At 35.0% G+C, this 17,863-nt stretch overlaps 1 protein-coding gene across 2 annotated transcripts in view; it reads right to left on the reverse strand.

Annotated features, from left to right (window-relative positions):
• The window catches only part of NBDY (negative regulator of P-body association), a 144,937-nt gene extending 127,594 nt beyond the window's left edge, over nucleotides 1-17,343 (reverse strand). Inside the window, exons 1-3 of one of the 2 annotated variants that reach the window (XM_081792592.1) lie at nucleotides 16,989-17,343; nucleotides 15,116-15,234; nucleotides 10,375-10,941 (exon numbers count right to left, since the gene is read on the reverse strand). In XM_081792592.1, coding sequence (XP_081648718.1) covers nucleotides 17,017-17,223 — 207 coding nt within the window. In that variant the 5' untranslated portion in view covers nucleotides 17,224-17,343 and the 3' untranslated portion in view covers nucleotides 10,375-10,941; nucleotides 15,116-15,234; nucleotides 16,989-17,016. Of the gene's footprint in view, nucleotides 1-10,374; nucleotides 10,942-15,115; nucleotides 15,235-16,988 lie in introns of those variants that run through there. The other variant, XM_081792591.1, reaches the window with a different exon arrangement.
• Nucleotides 17,344-17,863: the final 520 nt, after the last annotated feature.

The raw sequence follows: 17,863 nt of genomic DNA on the forward strand, positions 1-17,863 counted from the left end.
CACAGAAACATGTTGCTATGACTAATGTCAGAGTAATTATTGTGTGTATCCTCTATGATTGTTATGGTTTCAGGTTTCATATTTAGGTTGTTAATCCATTTTGAGTTCATTTTTGTTTATGGTGTAAGAAGGTGGTCCATTTTCATTGTTTTACCTGCAGCTGTCCAGTATTCCCAACACCACTGGTTAGAGACTATCATTTTCCCATTGCATACATTCGACTACTTTATTGGAATTTAATTGGCCATTTAATTGTGGATGCATTTCTGGCCTTTCTATTCTTTTCCATTGATATATGTCTCTATTTTTGTTCCACTGCCATACTGCTTTGATTTCACAGCTTTTTAATATAACTAGGAATCTGGAATTCTGATACCTCTATCTTTGTTTTTCTCTTTCACAACTGATTTGGCTATTCCAGATTTTTGTGGTTCTATACAAATTTTACGATTGATGTAGTTCTGTTAAAAACATTGTTGTTATTTTGATAGGGAGTGAATTATATGTGTATATTACTTTGGGTAGTGTAGACATTTTAACAGAATTTGTTCTTCCAATCCATAAACATGGAATATCTGTCCATTTCTTTGTGTCATGTTCAATCTCTTTCATTAGTGTTTTATAGTTTTCAGAGTACATGTCTTCCACATCTTTGGCTAATTATATTCTTAGGAATTTTATTATTTTTGGTACAAATATAAATGAGATTGTTTTCTTAACTTCTCTGTCTGCTGCTTCAGTATAAGTGCAGAGAAATGGACCAGATTTCTGCACATTGATTTCGTATCCTGTAACTTTACTTAATTCATTTATCAGTTCCAGGAGTTTTTTTGTTTTGTTTTGTTTTGTTTTCCTGGAGTCTTTGGGGTTTTTTATACAGGGTATCATATCATCTGCAAATAAAGTTTTAGTATATCCTTACCAATATGTTTGCCTTTTATTTCTTTTTGTTGTCAGATTAAGACTTCCAGTACTATGTTGAATAAAAGTGATGAAACTGAACATCCTTGTCCTGTTCCTTACCTTAGAGGGGAAGCTCTCATTTCTTTCCCATTTAGCATGATGTTAGCTATATGTTTTTCATATACAAACCTGATTATGTTCAGGTATCTTCCCTCAAAACCTACTTTCCTGAGGTATTTATCATGAATGGATGTTGTACTTTCTCAAATGCTTTTTCTGCATCTATTGAAATGATTGTATTGTTTTCATCCTTTCTTTTTCTGATGGGATGGATAACACTGATTGATTTGCAAATATTGAACCACCCTCCCAGGAATAAATCCCACTTGATCATCTTGAATGATTTTTTAAAAAAATGTATTGTTGCATTTGGTTTGTTAGTATTTTATTCAGAATTTCTGCATCTATATTCATCAGGGACATTAGCCAGTAGTTCTCCTTTTTTTGTGATAGCTTCATCTGGTATTGGTATCACGGTAATGCTGACCTCATAAAATGAATTTGGAAGTTTTCCCTCCTCTTCTATTTTTTTTTTTTTTTTGAAAAGCATGCTAAGAATAGGTATCAACTCTTCCTTACATGTTTGGTTGAATTTCCCTCTGAAGCCATCTGGTCCTGATTTTGTTTCTTGTTAGTTTCTTGATTACTGATTCAATTTCATTGTTGGTAATTGTTCTGTTGAAATTTTCTATTTGTTCTTACTTCAGTTTAGTTGGTTGTATGTTTCTAGGAATTTATGCATTTCTTCCAGATTGTCCAATTTGTTGGCATATAATTTTCATATTCTCTTACAACCTTTTGTATTTCTGTGGTGTCAGTTGTTATTTTTCCTCTTTTGCTATTGATTTTATTTGAATCCTTTTTTTCTCATGAGTCTGGCTAAAGGTTTATCACCTTTGTCAATCTTTTCAAGATACCAGCTCTTGTTAGAGAGAGAGAAAGCCAAAGCATAAGAGACTCTTAAAAACTGAGAACAAACTGAGGGTTGATGGGGGGGTGGGAGGGAGGGGAGGGTGGGTGATGAGTATTGAGGAGGGCACCTTTTGGGATGAGCACTGGGTGTTGTATGGAAACCAATTTGACAATAAATTTCATATTAAAATAATAAATAAATAAATAAATAAATAAATAAGGATTGCATTGGAAAAAAAGATACCAGCTCTTAGTTCATTGATATTTAATATTATCTTTTTCTTTCTATATCATTTATTTCTGTTCTAATCTTTATTATTTTCATCCTTCTCCTGGTATGGGGTTTGTTTGTTGTTCTTTTTGTATCTCCTTCAGCTGTAACATTAAGTTGTTTGATATTTTTTCCTGCTTCTTGAAATAGGCCTATATTGCTGTTATTTGGCTATGAACCTCCCGCTTAGAACCACTATTATTGTTTTACTGCATCCCAAAGACTTTGGATCATTGTTTTTTTGTTTGTTTGTTTTGTTTTGTTTTTGGATTGTTGTATTTTCATTTTCACTTCTATGTAATTTTTAACTTTATCTTTGATTTCTTGGTGTTCTCATTCACTGTTTAGTAGCATATTATTTAACCTCCATGTATTTGTGATCTTTTTAGCATTTTTCTCATGGTTGATTCCTAGTTTTAAAGCCTTGTGGTCTAAACTGACTTCAATATTTTTCATTTTTTTGAAACTTGTTTTGTGGCCTAATATGTGATATAGTCTAAAGAATATTCCATGTGTACTTGAAAATAATGTGTATTCTGTATTACAATGGAATGTTCTGAATTTGGGTCCATCTGGTCCAGTGTGTCATTCAAACCCACTGTTTCCCTTTTGATTTTCTGTTCAGATGATCAATTGATGTAAGTGAAGTATTAAAGTCCCCTACTATGATTTTATTACTATCAATTAGTTCCTTTATGTTTGTTATGAAACATTTTATGTATTTTGTTATTCCCATGTTTGGTAAATGTACATTTGTAATTTTTGTATGTTCTTGTTGGATTGCCCCCTTTGTAACTATAGAGCATCATTCTTTGTTCCTTCCTAGAGTCTTTGTTTTAAAGTCTATTTTGTCCAATATAAGTATTGCTACCCTGGCTTTCTTTTGGCATCCATTTGTATTGTAAGTGTTTCTCCATACCCTCACTTTCGATCTGCATGTGTACTTACATCAGAAATGTATCTCTTGGGGACGCCTGGGTGGCCAGTTGGTTAAGCATCTGACTCTTGATTTCAGCTAATGTCATGATCTCACAGTTTGTGAGTTCGAGCCCCATATCAGGTTCTGCACTGTCATTGGGATTCTCTCTCCTTGTCTCTCTGCCCCTCCTCTGCACATGCTTGCTCTCTCTCTCTCAAAACAAATAAATAAACATTAAAAATATAAAGAAAGGTGTCTCTCCTAGGCAGCATATAAATGGATATCACTTTTTTATCCATTTTGTAACAATATGCCTTATGATTGAAGTACTGTCCATTTACATTCAAAGTAATTTTTTTTATCTTGCTGTAGTATCTTTAAGTATAAAGACATCCAATCATATCACCTAGGAACCGTTTTTCCCACTGATCTGTTTGGCTGCCAGTTTCCTGTCTCTCTTCAGCAATAGTGAGGCAGGTACCCTTTCCACAGGGAAGAGAAATCCATGGCTTGTTGCCTTTGCAAATAACAAAAATGTTGGAGAGCTGGGTGGCAAAGCTGTTGCTATTGGCATCTTTCATATGAAGTACATAAAAAGAACGAGGGTGTCTCTCTGTGTTGATGATCACACCAATTCTTCCCAGGTTAGGACCTCCAGTCACAAATAGAAATTCACCCCAGTCTGGTCAATGCTGATGACATCCATAAAACCAGCAAAGTAGTGGTGGGGTTTGGAGTGTTGTGTTTTCATTTTCATTTGTTCCCATATATTTTTTAATTTCTTCTTTAATTGCCTGGTTGACCCATTCATTCTTTAGTAGGACATTCTTTAACCTCCTTGCTTTTGGAGATTTTCCATCCTTTTTCCTGGGGTTGATTTCAAGTTTCATAGCATTGTGATCTGAAAGTGTTCATGGTATGATCCCAAGTCTTTTATACTTATGAAGGGCTGTTTTGTGACTCAGTACGTGATCCATCTTGGAGAATGTCCCATGTGCACTCGAGAAGAAACTATATTATGCTGCTTTGGGATGTAGAGTTCTAAGTGCATCTGTTAAGTCCATTTTGTCCAATGTATTGTTCAAGGCCACTGTTTCTTTACTATTTCTCTGTCTAGATGATCTGTCCATTGTTGTAAGTGGAGTATTAAAGTCCCCTGCAATTACCACATTCTTATCGATAAGGTTGCTTATGTTTGTGATTAATTGTTTTATATATTTGGGGGCCCCCAAATTCGGTGCCCAGACATTTATAATTTTTAGCTCTTCCTGATGGATAGACCCTGTAATTATTATATAATGCCCTTCTTCATCTCTTGTTACAGCCTTTAATTTAAAGTCTAGTTTGTCTGATATAAGTATGGCTACTCCAGCTTTCTTTTGTCTTCCAGTAGCATGATAGATAGTTCTCCATCCCCTCACTTTCAACCTGAAAGTATCCTCAGGTCTAAAATGAGTCTCTTATAGACAGCAAAGAGATGGGTCTTGTTTTTTTATCCATTCTGATACCCTGTGTCTTTTGGTTGGAGCGTTTAGTCCATTTACATTCAGTGTTTTCATTGAAAGATACACGTTTAGAGTCATTGTGATATCTGTAGGTTTCATGCTTGTAATGGTGTCTCTGGTACTTTGTGGTCCTTGCAACATTTCACTCACAGAGTCCCCCTTAGGATCTCTTGTAGGGCTGGTTTAGTGGTGACGAATTCCTCCAGTTTTTATTTGTTTGGGAAAACCTTTATCTCTCCTTCTATTCTGAATGACAGTGTTGCTGAGTAGAGGATTCTTGGCTGCATATTGAAGATTTCCTGCCATTCCTTCTGGCCTGCCACATTTCTGTAGATAGGTCTGCTACTACCCTCATGTATCTACCTTTGTATGTTAAGGCCCATTTATCCCTAGCTGCTTTCAGAATTCTCTCTTTATCCTTGTATTTTGCCAGTTTCACTATGATATGTTGTGCAGAAGATCGATTCAAGTTACATCTGGAGGGAGTTCTCTGTGCCTCTTGGATTTCAGTCCCTGTTTCCTTCCCCAGATCGGGGAAGTTCTCAGCTATGATTTGTTCAAGTACACCTTCAGCCCCTTTCTCTCTCTTCTACTTCTTCTGGAATTCCTATGATACAGATATTGTTCCATTTGATTACATCACTTAGTTCTCTAATTCTCCCCTTGTACTCCTGGATTTTTTTTTATCTTTTTCTCAGCTTCCTCTTTTTCCATAATTTCATCTTCTAATTCATCTATTCTCCCCTCTGCCTCTTCAGTCCACACTGTGGCCGCCTCCATTTTATTTTGCATCTCATTTATAGCATTTTTAATTCATCATGACTATTTTTTAGTCCCTTGATCTCTGTAGAATAGATTCTAGCAACATGGATGGAACTAGAGAGTATTATGGTAAATGAAGTAAGGCAGGCAGAGAAAGACAGATACCCTATGTCTTCACTCATAATTGGATCCTGAGAAACTTTACAGAAGACCTTGGGAGAGGGGAAGGGGGAAGACAAACGTTACACAGAGGGAAGGAGACAAATCGTAAGAGACTCTTAAATACTGATAACAAACTGAGGATTGATGGGAGTTGGGGGAGAGGGGAAAGTGGGTGATGGGCATTGAGGAGGGCACCTGTGAGGATGAACACTGGGTGTTGTATGGAAACCAATTTAACCATAAATTATATTTATATAATAAAATAAAAATAAAAATAAAATAAAAAAGTGCTCATGCACAGTGAAGGAAACAATCACAAAATTAAAATGACATATATGATAAATGATTAGTATCCAAAATATATAAAGAACTTAGAAAACCAACACCCAAACAACAAATAACCTAATTAAAACATGGACAGAAGAAATGTAAAGACATTTCTCCAAAAAAGACATGTTGATGGCCACCAGACACATGAAGAGATGCTCAACATCACTCATCGTCAAGGAAATGCAAATCAAAGCCACAAGGAGCTATTACCTTACACCTGTCAGAATGGCAAAAACAAAAACACAAGAAAGAAGTGTTAGCAAGGATATGCAGAAAAAGGAATACTTATGTGCTCTGTGTGAATGCAAACTGGGATAGCCACTGTGGAAAGAGTATGGAGGCTCCTCAAAAAATTAAAAATAGAATTATCATGAGATCCAGTAATTTCTCTATTATTTACTGAAAGAATATGAAAACACTGTCTTGAAAAAGACATATGCACTCATAGGTTTACTGCACCATTATTTACAATAGCCAATATGGAAGTAACCCAAGTATGTATCAATTGATGAATGGATAAAGAAGATGTGGTGTATTTATACAACGGATTATTGCTCAGCTGTAAAAAGGAATGAATTCTTGCCATTTGCAAGGACATGGATGAAGCTAGAGTGTAAGGTTAAGTGAAATAAGTCAGTGAGAGAAAGACAAGTACCATATAATTTCACTCATATGTGTATGTTAAGAAACAAAATGAACAAACAAGGGAAAAAAATAGACGAACAACAAACCAGACTATTACTATAGAAAACAAACATGGTAGCCAGAGGGTAGGTTGATGGGGGAATAGATGAAACAGTTGAAGGTGATTAAGAACACACTCATCTTGATGATCACTGAATAATGTATAGAATTTTTCAATCACTATATTATACACCTGGACTACATTAACATTGTATGTGAATTATATTGGAATTAAAAAAATAATAAAATAAAAAAATTATGAATTAGCTTCATAGAATAAAGTATTTGAAATAATTACAAAATAATAAAGTAGTACATGAAGGTCCTTATGTAATGAAATGGAAAAAACTGGCTAACCTTACAGAAAAATGTACCTAAAGGAGACTGTGCATGTGAAGGTGCTGAAAAAACCTTTCTGAGAGACAGACAAATAGGCAGACTAATAAATACTCTGAGGCAAAAAAATATATATATAATGGTAGAATTACAGTAGAATAGACATGAGAACTCCATTTAATGATGAACATATCTATAAACAGTTAAAGTAGACAAAAAATATGCTACCAGTCGTAAAATATAATTCCACCCATGTCCAAAAAAAGTGTTTCCTAAGGGAAAAGGGAAAAGTACCCACCTAGTTATCCGTATCACAAAAGGGTATCAAAGCCTTGCATTCTGCAATCTCCTGAACAGCATTTTGTAACAAGAAATTAAGAGCTAAAGTTATAGAACAAATCGACACCATGTGCCTCCTGATATAATACACTGAGAACAAAACATCATTCCAGTGATGTTCCTTGACAAAAGCACATAAGCTGAATGTAATCATGAGGAAACACCACACAAACTGAACTTGAAGGACGTTCTATAAAATAACCATGCTACCATCTTCAAAACTATTTTTTTTTTCTACACAAAGAAAATCTAAGAAACGACTGCAGATTAAAGGAAACTAAAATAAGCCAGGCAGAGAAAGACAGATATCATGTCTGAGAACAAACTAAGGGTAGATGGGGCATGGGGGAGAGGGGAAAGTGGGTGATGGGCAGGGAGGAGGGCACTTGTTGGGATGAGCACTGGGTGTTGTATGGAAACCAATGTGACAAATTATATTTTAAAAATAAAATAAATTAAAATACATACTTCAAAAAGTTAAAAAAACCAAACATGACAGCTCAATGCAACATGATTATGAATTGGACCCTGGACCAGATTCTTTATGTTTTAATAAATGGCATCTACTGGCATAATTGGTGAAAAATGAGTATGGTCTTAGGAAACACAGACTGAAGTACATAGGATTCATAAGGCAACTTACCATCAAATGGTTCAGAAAAAATATATTTATGTATTTGTTATGATGCATATGTAGATAAATATGTAAATAGAACTATAAATATAAGCAATCATGTTTCTTTTTTTTTTAGTAATTATTTATTTTTAGAGAGAGAGAGTGTTAAGCAGGGGAGAGGCAGAGAGAGGGGCGCAGTGGATCCGACTTGGGCTTTTTGCTGACAGCAGAGAGCCTGATGTGGGGCTCGAACTCACAAACTATGTGATCATGACCTGAGCTGAAGTCAAACACTCAACCAACTGAGCCACCCAGGTGCCCCATTTCTTGATACTTACTCAAAGGAGGTGAAAAATTATGTCCACACAAAAATCTTCACATAGGTATTTATAGCCGCTTTATTCATAATTGCCAAATCTTAGATGCAACCAAGGTGTCATTCAGTAGGTGAATGGATAAACTGGTACATTCAAACAATGGAATGTTATTCTAAAAAGAAATGAGCTACCAAGCCCTGAAAAGACATGGAGGAACCTTATGTGCATATTACTAATGGAAAGAAACCAACTTGAAAGGCTATATACTGTATGATTCCAACTGCTAACATTCTGAAAAAGCAAAACTATGAAACAGTAAAAAGATCAGTGGTTGCCAGAGGTTTAGAGGGAGGGATGAATAGGCAGAATAAAGAGGCCTTTCAAGGCAGTGTAAATACTCTGTATGATACCATAATAAGAGTACATACCATTATTCATTTTTCCAAGCCCACAGAATGTTCAATGCCAAGATTGAACAATAATGTAACTATGGACTTTGGGTGATCATTGTATGTCAATGTAGGCTCATTAATTGTGACAACTATACCATTCTTGTAGGGAATGTTGATAATAGGGAAGTCTATGTACTACAGGGGCAGTAGATATATGAGAAATCTCTCTGTTTTTCTCAATTTTGCTGTGAACTTAAAACTACTCTTAAAATAATCTGTAAAAAAACATCAGCAAACTTAGCATCATCAATAATGAATGTGACAAACTGGTATTTTGTGCTTCCTGATGTGATGCAAGCACACAGCATCACCTATGTAGTCTTCTTGCTAAAAGTGCTTAATCATGGGGAAACAAGCAAGCTCAAATTGTGGCACATATGCAGGACAATTGCCTGGACTCATCAGAAATGTCAATATTTTGAAAATTTTTAAAATTTTAATTTTCTAATCCTCATTAAGAAAGGATGAGGAAGTGCTATTCTAGATTTAAAAAGATTAAAAGGGCATGACAACTAAATACAGTATAGGATCCTTGACTGGATCCTGTATCAAAAAAAATAAAAAGCTTTAAAGGGTATTGTTAGGGTAATTGGGAAACTTGGGGACAATATGTTTGATAACAGAATTATATCAGTGTTAAGTTTCTCTGAGTGTAATAAAAGCAATGCCCTTGTTCTTAAGACATACTGAAGTGTTTAGGGCTTAAGTGCCATAATATCTGCAAGTTGCTTCCAAATGTTTCAGCAAATATATATAAATTTATATATAAAATTATATAAAATATATATTAATACATAAGAACATAAAGCAAATCTCAACAAATACTAAATAAACAGTATCATATAAACCATGGTCTGCCCTTCCCTGTCTCTCCCTCTCTTAAAATAAACATTAAAAAAAGAGATTATATGTAGCAAAATAAACAATGGATAGATCTATATGAAGGATGTCTTTTGACTTTTCTGAAGAGTTGAAATTTTACAATATAAAAAAACTGGTGAAGAAAATGTCTGTACTAAGTACAATTAAATGAAAAGAATAACATGTTAAACAACAAAAAAAACACGTACCGATGTTTTGTTTCCTAAATACCATCTCCCTCTCAATGAGACAGGGAATAAAAGACAAGCCTAAAAGTAAAGAAGTAAGAAAACGCTGATGTCAAAATATGTATCAGAATGATGGGAGCACATCAAATGGACAGAGGAGCCAGCTTGAATGGGCTGTCATTGGTTAAGCCTGGGATAATTTGAACATTAAAATAAATAATGGTAGCAATAAGATATTCATGAAATAAAGTAAAAATGAAGGTGTCCAAAATAAGGTCAATAAGTAAACAGAGAATAAAACTCTTCCTTAAAATAGAATACAAATTTATAAACATAGTAAAAATGATGGAGTTTAAAAATTCTCATCTTGCAGCCATCATACTAATTCAGTCAAGAATTATCAATGGATATTAAAGCCAGTGGACTTTAGTTTGATGAGGAACAAAATGTTTACACAGTTTCAAAGTATTCCCAGCAAAATTATTAACTACAAACAGGAAAATGCTGGGGCACCTGTGTGGTTCAGTTGGTTGAGCATCCGAATCTTGATTTCCACTCAGGTCATGATCCCTGGATCATGGGATTGAGCCCTGCTTAAGATCCTCTCTCTTTCTCCTTTTGCCTCTCTCCCCCACTCACATGCTCATGTTCTCTCTCTCTCTCTCAAATTTTTTTTAAAAAGAGGAAAATGGTAACTTTAGAGTGGATTTATCTAGCAAACATCATTTTGACCAAGTAATCAAGATTAACATCACTTTTATTTTATTTATTTATTTTTTTAAATGACAACACTTTATTGCAGCATCGGCAAAGGTCAGATTTCTGAAGCTGGTGAAGATCGGGCAGCATTTCCATGTGAAATGTTACAACTTTACAAGTTTTGTTTCTTATTTAATTCTACATGCAGAAACTGAAACACGGTAAAAGAAAAAATGCAAAATAGCTAGGAAAAAAAGATGTAATCAAGTTGTAGCATACAGATGTGCTCTTTAACTAAATTTACTATGCCTATCAGAAAGCAAACAAAAGACAACTATCCTAATAAATTAACAGATTGCCAGAAACAGACTAAGAACCCTCATTTCTATTTAGTGGGGGGAAAACAAAACAAAACAAAAACAACAAAACAAAAACAAACGCAAAATAAACGCTCTACTGTTTCCATACTTTGTTTAGAGACAAAGGCTGTAAACCCATGAAGGTCAACAAAATCTTCTGATCCCCTTCTTGTTGTCCTTCGTCCATTTTCTGTGACATGCTGACCGGCACGCTAACATCACTTTTAAGGGGTCAAATCAGCATCATGTGCCACTGATATGATGCCCTGAGAATAATACAACATTACTTCTCTGGTATTCCTGCCAAAATGCATAATCCAAATATAATAGTGAAGAAAAGGCACACAAACTTAAACTGAAAGACAATATACAAACTAGTTGTCCTATATTTTTAAAAATTGCCAATAGTTATGAAAGGAAAATAAAAAGGACGGAACTGTTGCAGATTAAAGAAAACTGAAGAAATACAACAACTAAATGCAATGCATCATCTTGGATTGAAACTTCAACCAAGAAATGAAAATAAATATAAGAAACAATATTGGGACAATTGATCAAATTTGAATATGGCCTAGATAATATGGGAACACCATTTTAAACTATACTACAAAGCTATAGTAATCAAAATAGTATTTTTCTGGCATAAAAACAGACACATAGACCAACAGAACAGAATGGAGAGCCCAGAAATAAACCCCCACTTATATGGTCAATGCATGTATTTGACAAGGGAGCCAAGAGTACTCAATGGTGAAAAGATAGTCTGTTCAATAAATGATGCTGGGAAAACTGGGTATTAATATAAAAAAATGAAACTGAAACCCTATCTTACTTACACCACTCACATAAATTAATTCAAACTTGACTAAAGACTTAAAGGTAAGACCTGAAACCATAAAACTCTTGGGAAAAAAAAACAGGGAAAAAAGCTCTTTGACATTGGAATTTGCAATGATTTTATGGATTTGACACTCAAAGCATAAGCAACAAAAGCAAGAAGTAAACAAGTTGTGACTACATCAAACTGAAAAGCTTCTGCACAGCAAAAGAATAAAAAGGCAAACTATGGAATGGGGAAAAAACATCTGCAAACCATGTATTTGATAAGGAATTAATATCCAAAATATGTAAGAAACTTATACAGCTCAATAGAAGAAAAATAAATAATCCAACTTACTAAGATGTAAAGGACCTGAATTGAATTTTTTCCCAACAAAATATGCAAATAGCTATTAGGCACATTAAAAGGTGTTCAACATCACTAATCATCAGGAAATGCAAATCAAAACCATAGTTTAAAAAACAAAATGAACAAAAAAAACCCCAAAACCACAGCACTATATCTCTCACACTTGTTAGAATGGGTATTATAAAAAAGACAAGAGATAATAAATGCTGGTGAAGATGTGGAGAAAAGGGAACACTCGTACATTGTTGATGGGAATGTACACTGGTACATCTATTATGTAAAATAGCATGGAGGTTCTTCAAAAATTAAAATTGGAACTACCATATGATCCAGCAATTCCACTTCAAGTATACATCTAAAGGAAATAAAATCACTAATCTTGAAGAAACATCTGCACCCCTATGTTCACTGAATCATTATTTATAATAACTAAGACATGGCAACAACCTAAGTTTCCACTGACAGATGAACAGGTAAAGGAAGTGAAATGAAATTTCATTTCCAACACATTTCATTTCCAACACATTTCATTTCTAACACATTTCATTTCCAACACAATGGATAAAACTTGAGGGCATAATACTAACTGAAATAAGTCAAAGAAAAACACTGTGTGATCTCATTTATACATAGAATCCAAACAAACAAACAAACTCATAAATACAGAGTAGATTGGTAGTTTCCAGAGGTGGGAGGGTGGGAAAAATGGATGACAGTGGTCAAAGGGTATAGATTCTCAGTTATAACATGAATAATAGCTCTGGGTATCTAATACACAGCATGATGTACATTATACTATAGTTAATAGTATAGTTATATATACTTATGCAATTGTATAGTATAGTTATATTGTAGTTAATACTATAGTCTAGTGACTATAATTAACAAAATTGTATACTTAAAAGTCATGGAGAATAGATATTAAAAGTTTTCATCATACACTCACAAAATGATTACTGTGTGAGATGACTGTGTGAAACCTTATTGTGGCAATTATTTTGTAATATATAGATACAGCAAATCATCATATTATACACCTGAAACCTACCACAACATTGTATGTCAAATATATTTCAATAAACCAAGACAAAAAAGAACTATAATACAGCTTGCATTGTCCACTTGAAATATGTGTTCTCCCAAATTCATCCTTTTTCCATTGTTTATAAGTGGATAATCTTGACAATAAAGATATATGAAACACATAAAAATTAGAACATTGTCAATTTCTATTTTGACACATGTAGTGAGGTTATGTAAGGTTATGTATAACCTTATGTAAGGTTATCTTTCTGAAGAAATATGCACTGACGTATTTACAGGTACTGAAGTATTTACCAGTCAAGAAGCATGATACCTACAAGTTATTCTTAAATAGTTCAGAGGAAGAGGAAGAGGGAGAAAGGCAGAAAAGGAGAGGTAGGGGAGAGGAGAAGGTGGGGAGGAAAAAAGGAAGGCAGAAGGAGAAGAGGTACGAGAGGGAGAAATAGAGAATGAAAAAGCAAGTATGGGAAAATGTTAATTGGTGAATCTGGGTTAAGGGTATATGGGAGTTCTTTGTAATATTCTCAAAATTTTTTAAAGTGTAAAATGAGATCAAAATTTAAAGTTTTAAAAAACAAAAATATAGTAGGTTAAGCGTCTGACTTCAGCTCAGATTTGAGCCCCGCATCGAGCTCCATGCTGACAGCTCAGAACCTGGAGCCTGCTTTGGAATCCTTGTCTCCCTCTCTCTCTGCCCTCCCCCACTCACACTCTGTCTCTCTCTCTCAAAAATAAATAAACATTAAAACAAATTTTTTAAAACATAAATATATGTATCAGGAATAACTCCATCATTGAATAGCATGCACATGCATTTCTATGTATGTAATGAAAGAAAAAGTTTTATATGGCCAAATGTGTTGAAATGAGAAGCTGGTATATAATTTTGCTTTTTCTTATAAGAAAGATAAAAAAAAAACTTTAAAGAAGAAAATCAGATGAAGTTAACTGTAATTGGACTAATGATTTCACAATATGATTTTTAAAAAATAGACTCATGTTTGTAAATTAAACAACTCATGAGTCAAAAAAGAAATAAGGGAAATTATAATTGAATGATAATAAAATACATATATAAATCTGTGAAATTCTGAAGTTGTACAGAATGGAAGATTTATAATCATAAATTCTTATTTTAGAAAAGAAGATTGAAAATTACTGGGTAAAGGTCCAAATAAATAAGTTAGAAAATTAGCAAGTAAAAAGTAAAGGTAATATTAAAGATAAAAGCAAAAATTATTAAAGTAGGAAACAAAGTATTTCAATGGTGAGGCCTGATGAAACCAAAAGCAGGAAACAGATTAGAAAACTAATTATTGTAATTTGTCACATGGTCACACTGTCATAATAATGGAGAAAAAACTCCATATTCATTCAGAATTAAAGCTCTCAGCACACTAAGAATAGAAACAAACTGCCTTATCCTGAAGAAGCAAATCTACTAAAAATGGTGAAACATTTATAGAATTCCCCTATAAATTCAAAAGCAAGGTAAGAACATCTCTTATTGCTACTATTTCTCATTGTACTGAAAGTCCTAACCAGCACAGTAAGACAAGCTAAAAAACAAATATTGAAAGAAAGAAACTGCCATTATTCACAACATAGCTAATAGACAATCCAAGAGAATCTATAAATTATCAGAACAAAACTCAGAGAATCTGTAGCATATAAAATCAATATGTAAAAATATCAATCATGTTCCCATTTACCAGCAAAAATCAGAAAATCTGGTTTTAAAAATACATTTCAGGGATGCCTGGGTGGCTCAGTCAGTTAAGCATCCGACCTCAGCTCAGATCTGATCTCACCAGTCCTGAGTTCAAGCTCCACAACGGGCTCTGTGCTGACAGCTCAGAGCTTGAAGCCTGCTTCAGATTCTGTCTCCTGCTCTCTTTGACCCTGCCCCCACTCATACTCTGTGTCTCTCTCTCTCAAAAATAAATAAACATAAAAAAAATTTAAATACATTTCACACTAACAACAAAAACTGTAAGGTAAATTAGGAGTGAATTTAACGAAGCAGCTTATAAATTACATTATTATTATATGGTATGTATGGTTTTATAAAATGTAGAAAATAGTTTCAATTTTACCATTTTGTGCTAGCTTTGTTTTTTGTTTGGCTATTTATTTTTATAACTCTTATTCCTCTTCCTCCCTTAATAAGTTTTTGGTAAAGAAAGTACCTTAAAAAACACAATTACCTGGTGCAGGACATCAGAAAAATCAGGGCAGCATTGTCAATAGTCTTCAACATCTTCACAGGGTGAACCATTTTATGAAGGCACCAAGGAAATGGAGTCATTCTGCAATCCCTCAGAGACTAAAAGATAGTAAAATAAGGTAAAATTATTTCCTCTGTTTTTGGACGTTTCTTTCCCCTGGCCTCCTTAAGTCCTTATGTTCCACCATGCTCCCATTTCTATTATATATTCCTGTAAAACAATTATATAGATCATATTAGAAGGGGTCTATTGCAAATTAAGTGTGGATTCTAGAAGCCCCTTAGAACAGTGTCTGGCACATAAAAAATGTTCAGTAAATATATGCTATATTACAATTTTCAATGATTTGAATCACTAGATGAAATTATGTAGCTTTTGCAGTTTTTGCCCTGCACAACATCCTTGGTTTTCTACATGAGCACTGCTATCCCTATGCCCTAACCTCTACCAGCACTACCCTTTTGTACATTGAGGTAAAAATGATGGAAATCAGAGTGTAAAGGAAGGACTGGATGATGCTTTCAAGCAAAAAAGCTCATTCTTTTTCTATGCACTATCACCAAGTCCCAAGTCCCAAGTCCAGAGCCTCCTTGGTTGCCACTGTTATCCTAGCATTTATTGACTTATTTATTCAAACATCTGTTTCACTCCAACTGTGTACCAGGCACTATGCCTTGATCATCCATTCCCTACAGCTCCCAGCACAATGCCTTGTCCATTGCAAGAGTTCCATAAGGGTTTACTGTATGAATGAAAAAAGGATGCCCTGCTTCCTTTGGATTGATTACAAGGACCTGTGAGCCTTGGGTCAGATTTGGTTTCATTTTTTGCATTCCATAAAGTCTTCTAAATAGAAAACTGTTTCTCTGATGGTAAAAACTGGATTCCTAAAATATATCACTTGATTGAAAATCTTCAATGGTTACCACTGCTTTTAAACTGCATACTCCTTAGGGTAACATTCAAGGCCTTGCAACACTCTATTGCACTTCCAAGTCCTTCTTTCTCAAAGATTCAGAATTACACCCAAGCTTTTCCCATAAGCCCACTTTGGGACTTTTGTCCTGAAAACACCAGGCCTGAAAAGCATTCTCTCCTCTTCCACATGCCAGATGTCACTCACCCTTTAAAGAACCACCCAAATTTCCCCTTTCCTTTTTGATGGGTCATGATTACTACCAAGCAGAATGATTTTGTCCATCCTGGGTGATCCCTGCATACCTTGAACAAGCAAACATTATGGCCCTTGGGTTTAACTTACCATACTGTTTTTTTGTTTGTTTGTTTTTACTTATTAAATTTTCCTGCTACATACAGAGAAACCCACTCCTGAAGACACTTCAAAATACCCTCCGTTAGCACAGTAATTGAGCCTCTTAGCATAGGAATGAGGCCTTCCGTATGTTGTTACTGATCTTGAACCAAGGATTTTCTTTTTAATGGAAAAGTTTCAAATATACACAAAAGTAGTGAGAACAGTATAATGAATCTCCATGTATACATCACCCAGTTATCATCAACTCATGAACATTTTGTTTGTAACTCCCACTTCCGCCCCACTGAATTACTTTTGAACATATCAAGAGATTTAAATCTATTTCTTAAAAAAAATATAACAATTATCACAGCTAAAATATCAAAAATAATTTACTCAATGTCATTCAATATCCATAATTTTGCCCAAGCATATTTTGTGAAAGAGCTATTCAATGCCAGTATGGTTTTTGTTTGTTTACTGTGTTTTTCGATTATGAAATCATGGGAATAGAAAAAAGGGGAAGGAGATCTGGGAAAGTGCATAATTAAGTTGCAGAGAGGCTGGATGTCCCAGATGAGAAGGAAAGAATCTGACCTGGTTTGGGTGGGAGAAGTATATTCTACTACTTCTCCGGAGGAGGAGGGTGCGACTTCAGGCCGGGTGATGCAGGAGAAGGTGCAGAGTGAAGAGTGGTACTACCTCCGTTGGGGGTTCCCTCTGGATAATCCCACCGTGGAGCTAGGAGGCAGCGCTTTTTTGGAGGCCTGGTTTCCCGCGTGTTTCCAGGTGGGAGCGTGGATCTCCCGGAGAAACAAGGTTGGTCACCCATAAGGATTCTTAGGACAGGGCGTCAGCTCTCTGTGGTGGGCCCCACGAGGCTGAGACCTGAGATGGCGGCGGGTCCCCTCCGGGCACAGAGCTTCCTCTGGGTTTCGCGCTTGCCGTATTTCCTGTATCCTGAAACGCAAATCCCTTCTCTGCCTCCGCCCTCCCCTCCTTACTCCACCCTATTTTAACGTTCTATAAGGGTGGGTCTTAAAAAGACATGTATATTTAACATATAATGTTTTACCACCGTCCGTCCCCCTAAATGTAACTAAATCTACGTTTTGTGTTACACAATCTATGCAATTTTAAGATTAGAAGAAATCCAGGTTTATTTCTAATTGGTAAACTCTGCATAGATTGTGGAAAGGTGCGGAGGGGTGGAGTGGGGGGTAAGGGGCGCAGGTGGTGGGAGGGGGAGAACAAAGACATTATTGAAAAGCTAAGGGCTTTACTACCGAGTTGCAGCTATGTAACACAGAGCCATGAAACTACCTAGGACAATTTGAAAAGCAATTGCAAACACGTTAGTTGACTAAAGTGCAAAATAGCACACTAGCATTAAACATAGTAATGAATGTGGAAAATAAATTCGCTGTATGTCATAGAATGTAGGGTCACATTTTTCTTCATATTTTAACAAA

The sequence above is a fragment of the Panthera onca genome, chromosome X (genome assembly GCF_046562875.1).
Source record: "Panthera onca isolate mPanOnc1 chromosome X, mPanOnc1 haplotype 2, whole genome shotgun sequence".
Classification (NCBI taxonomy): domain Eukaryota; kingdom Metazoa; phylum Chordata; class Mammalia; order Carnivora; family Felidae; genus Panthera; species Panthera onca.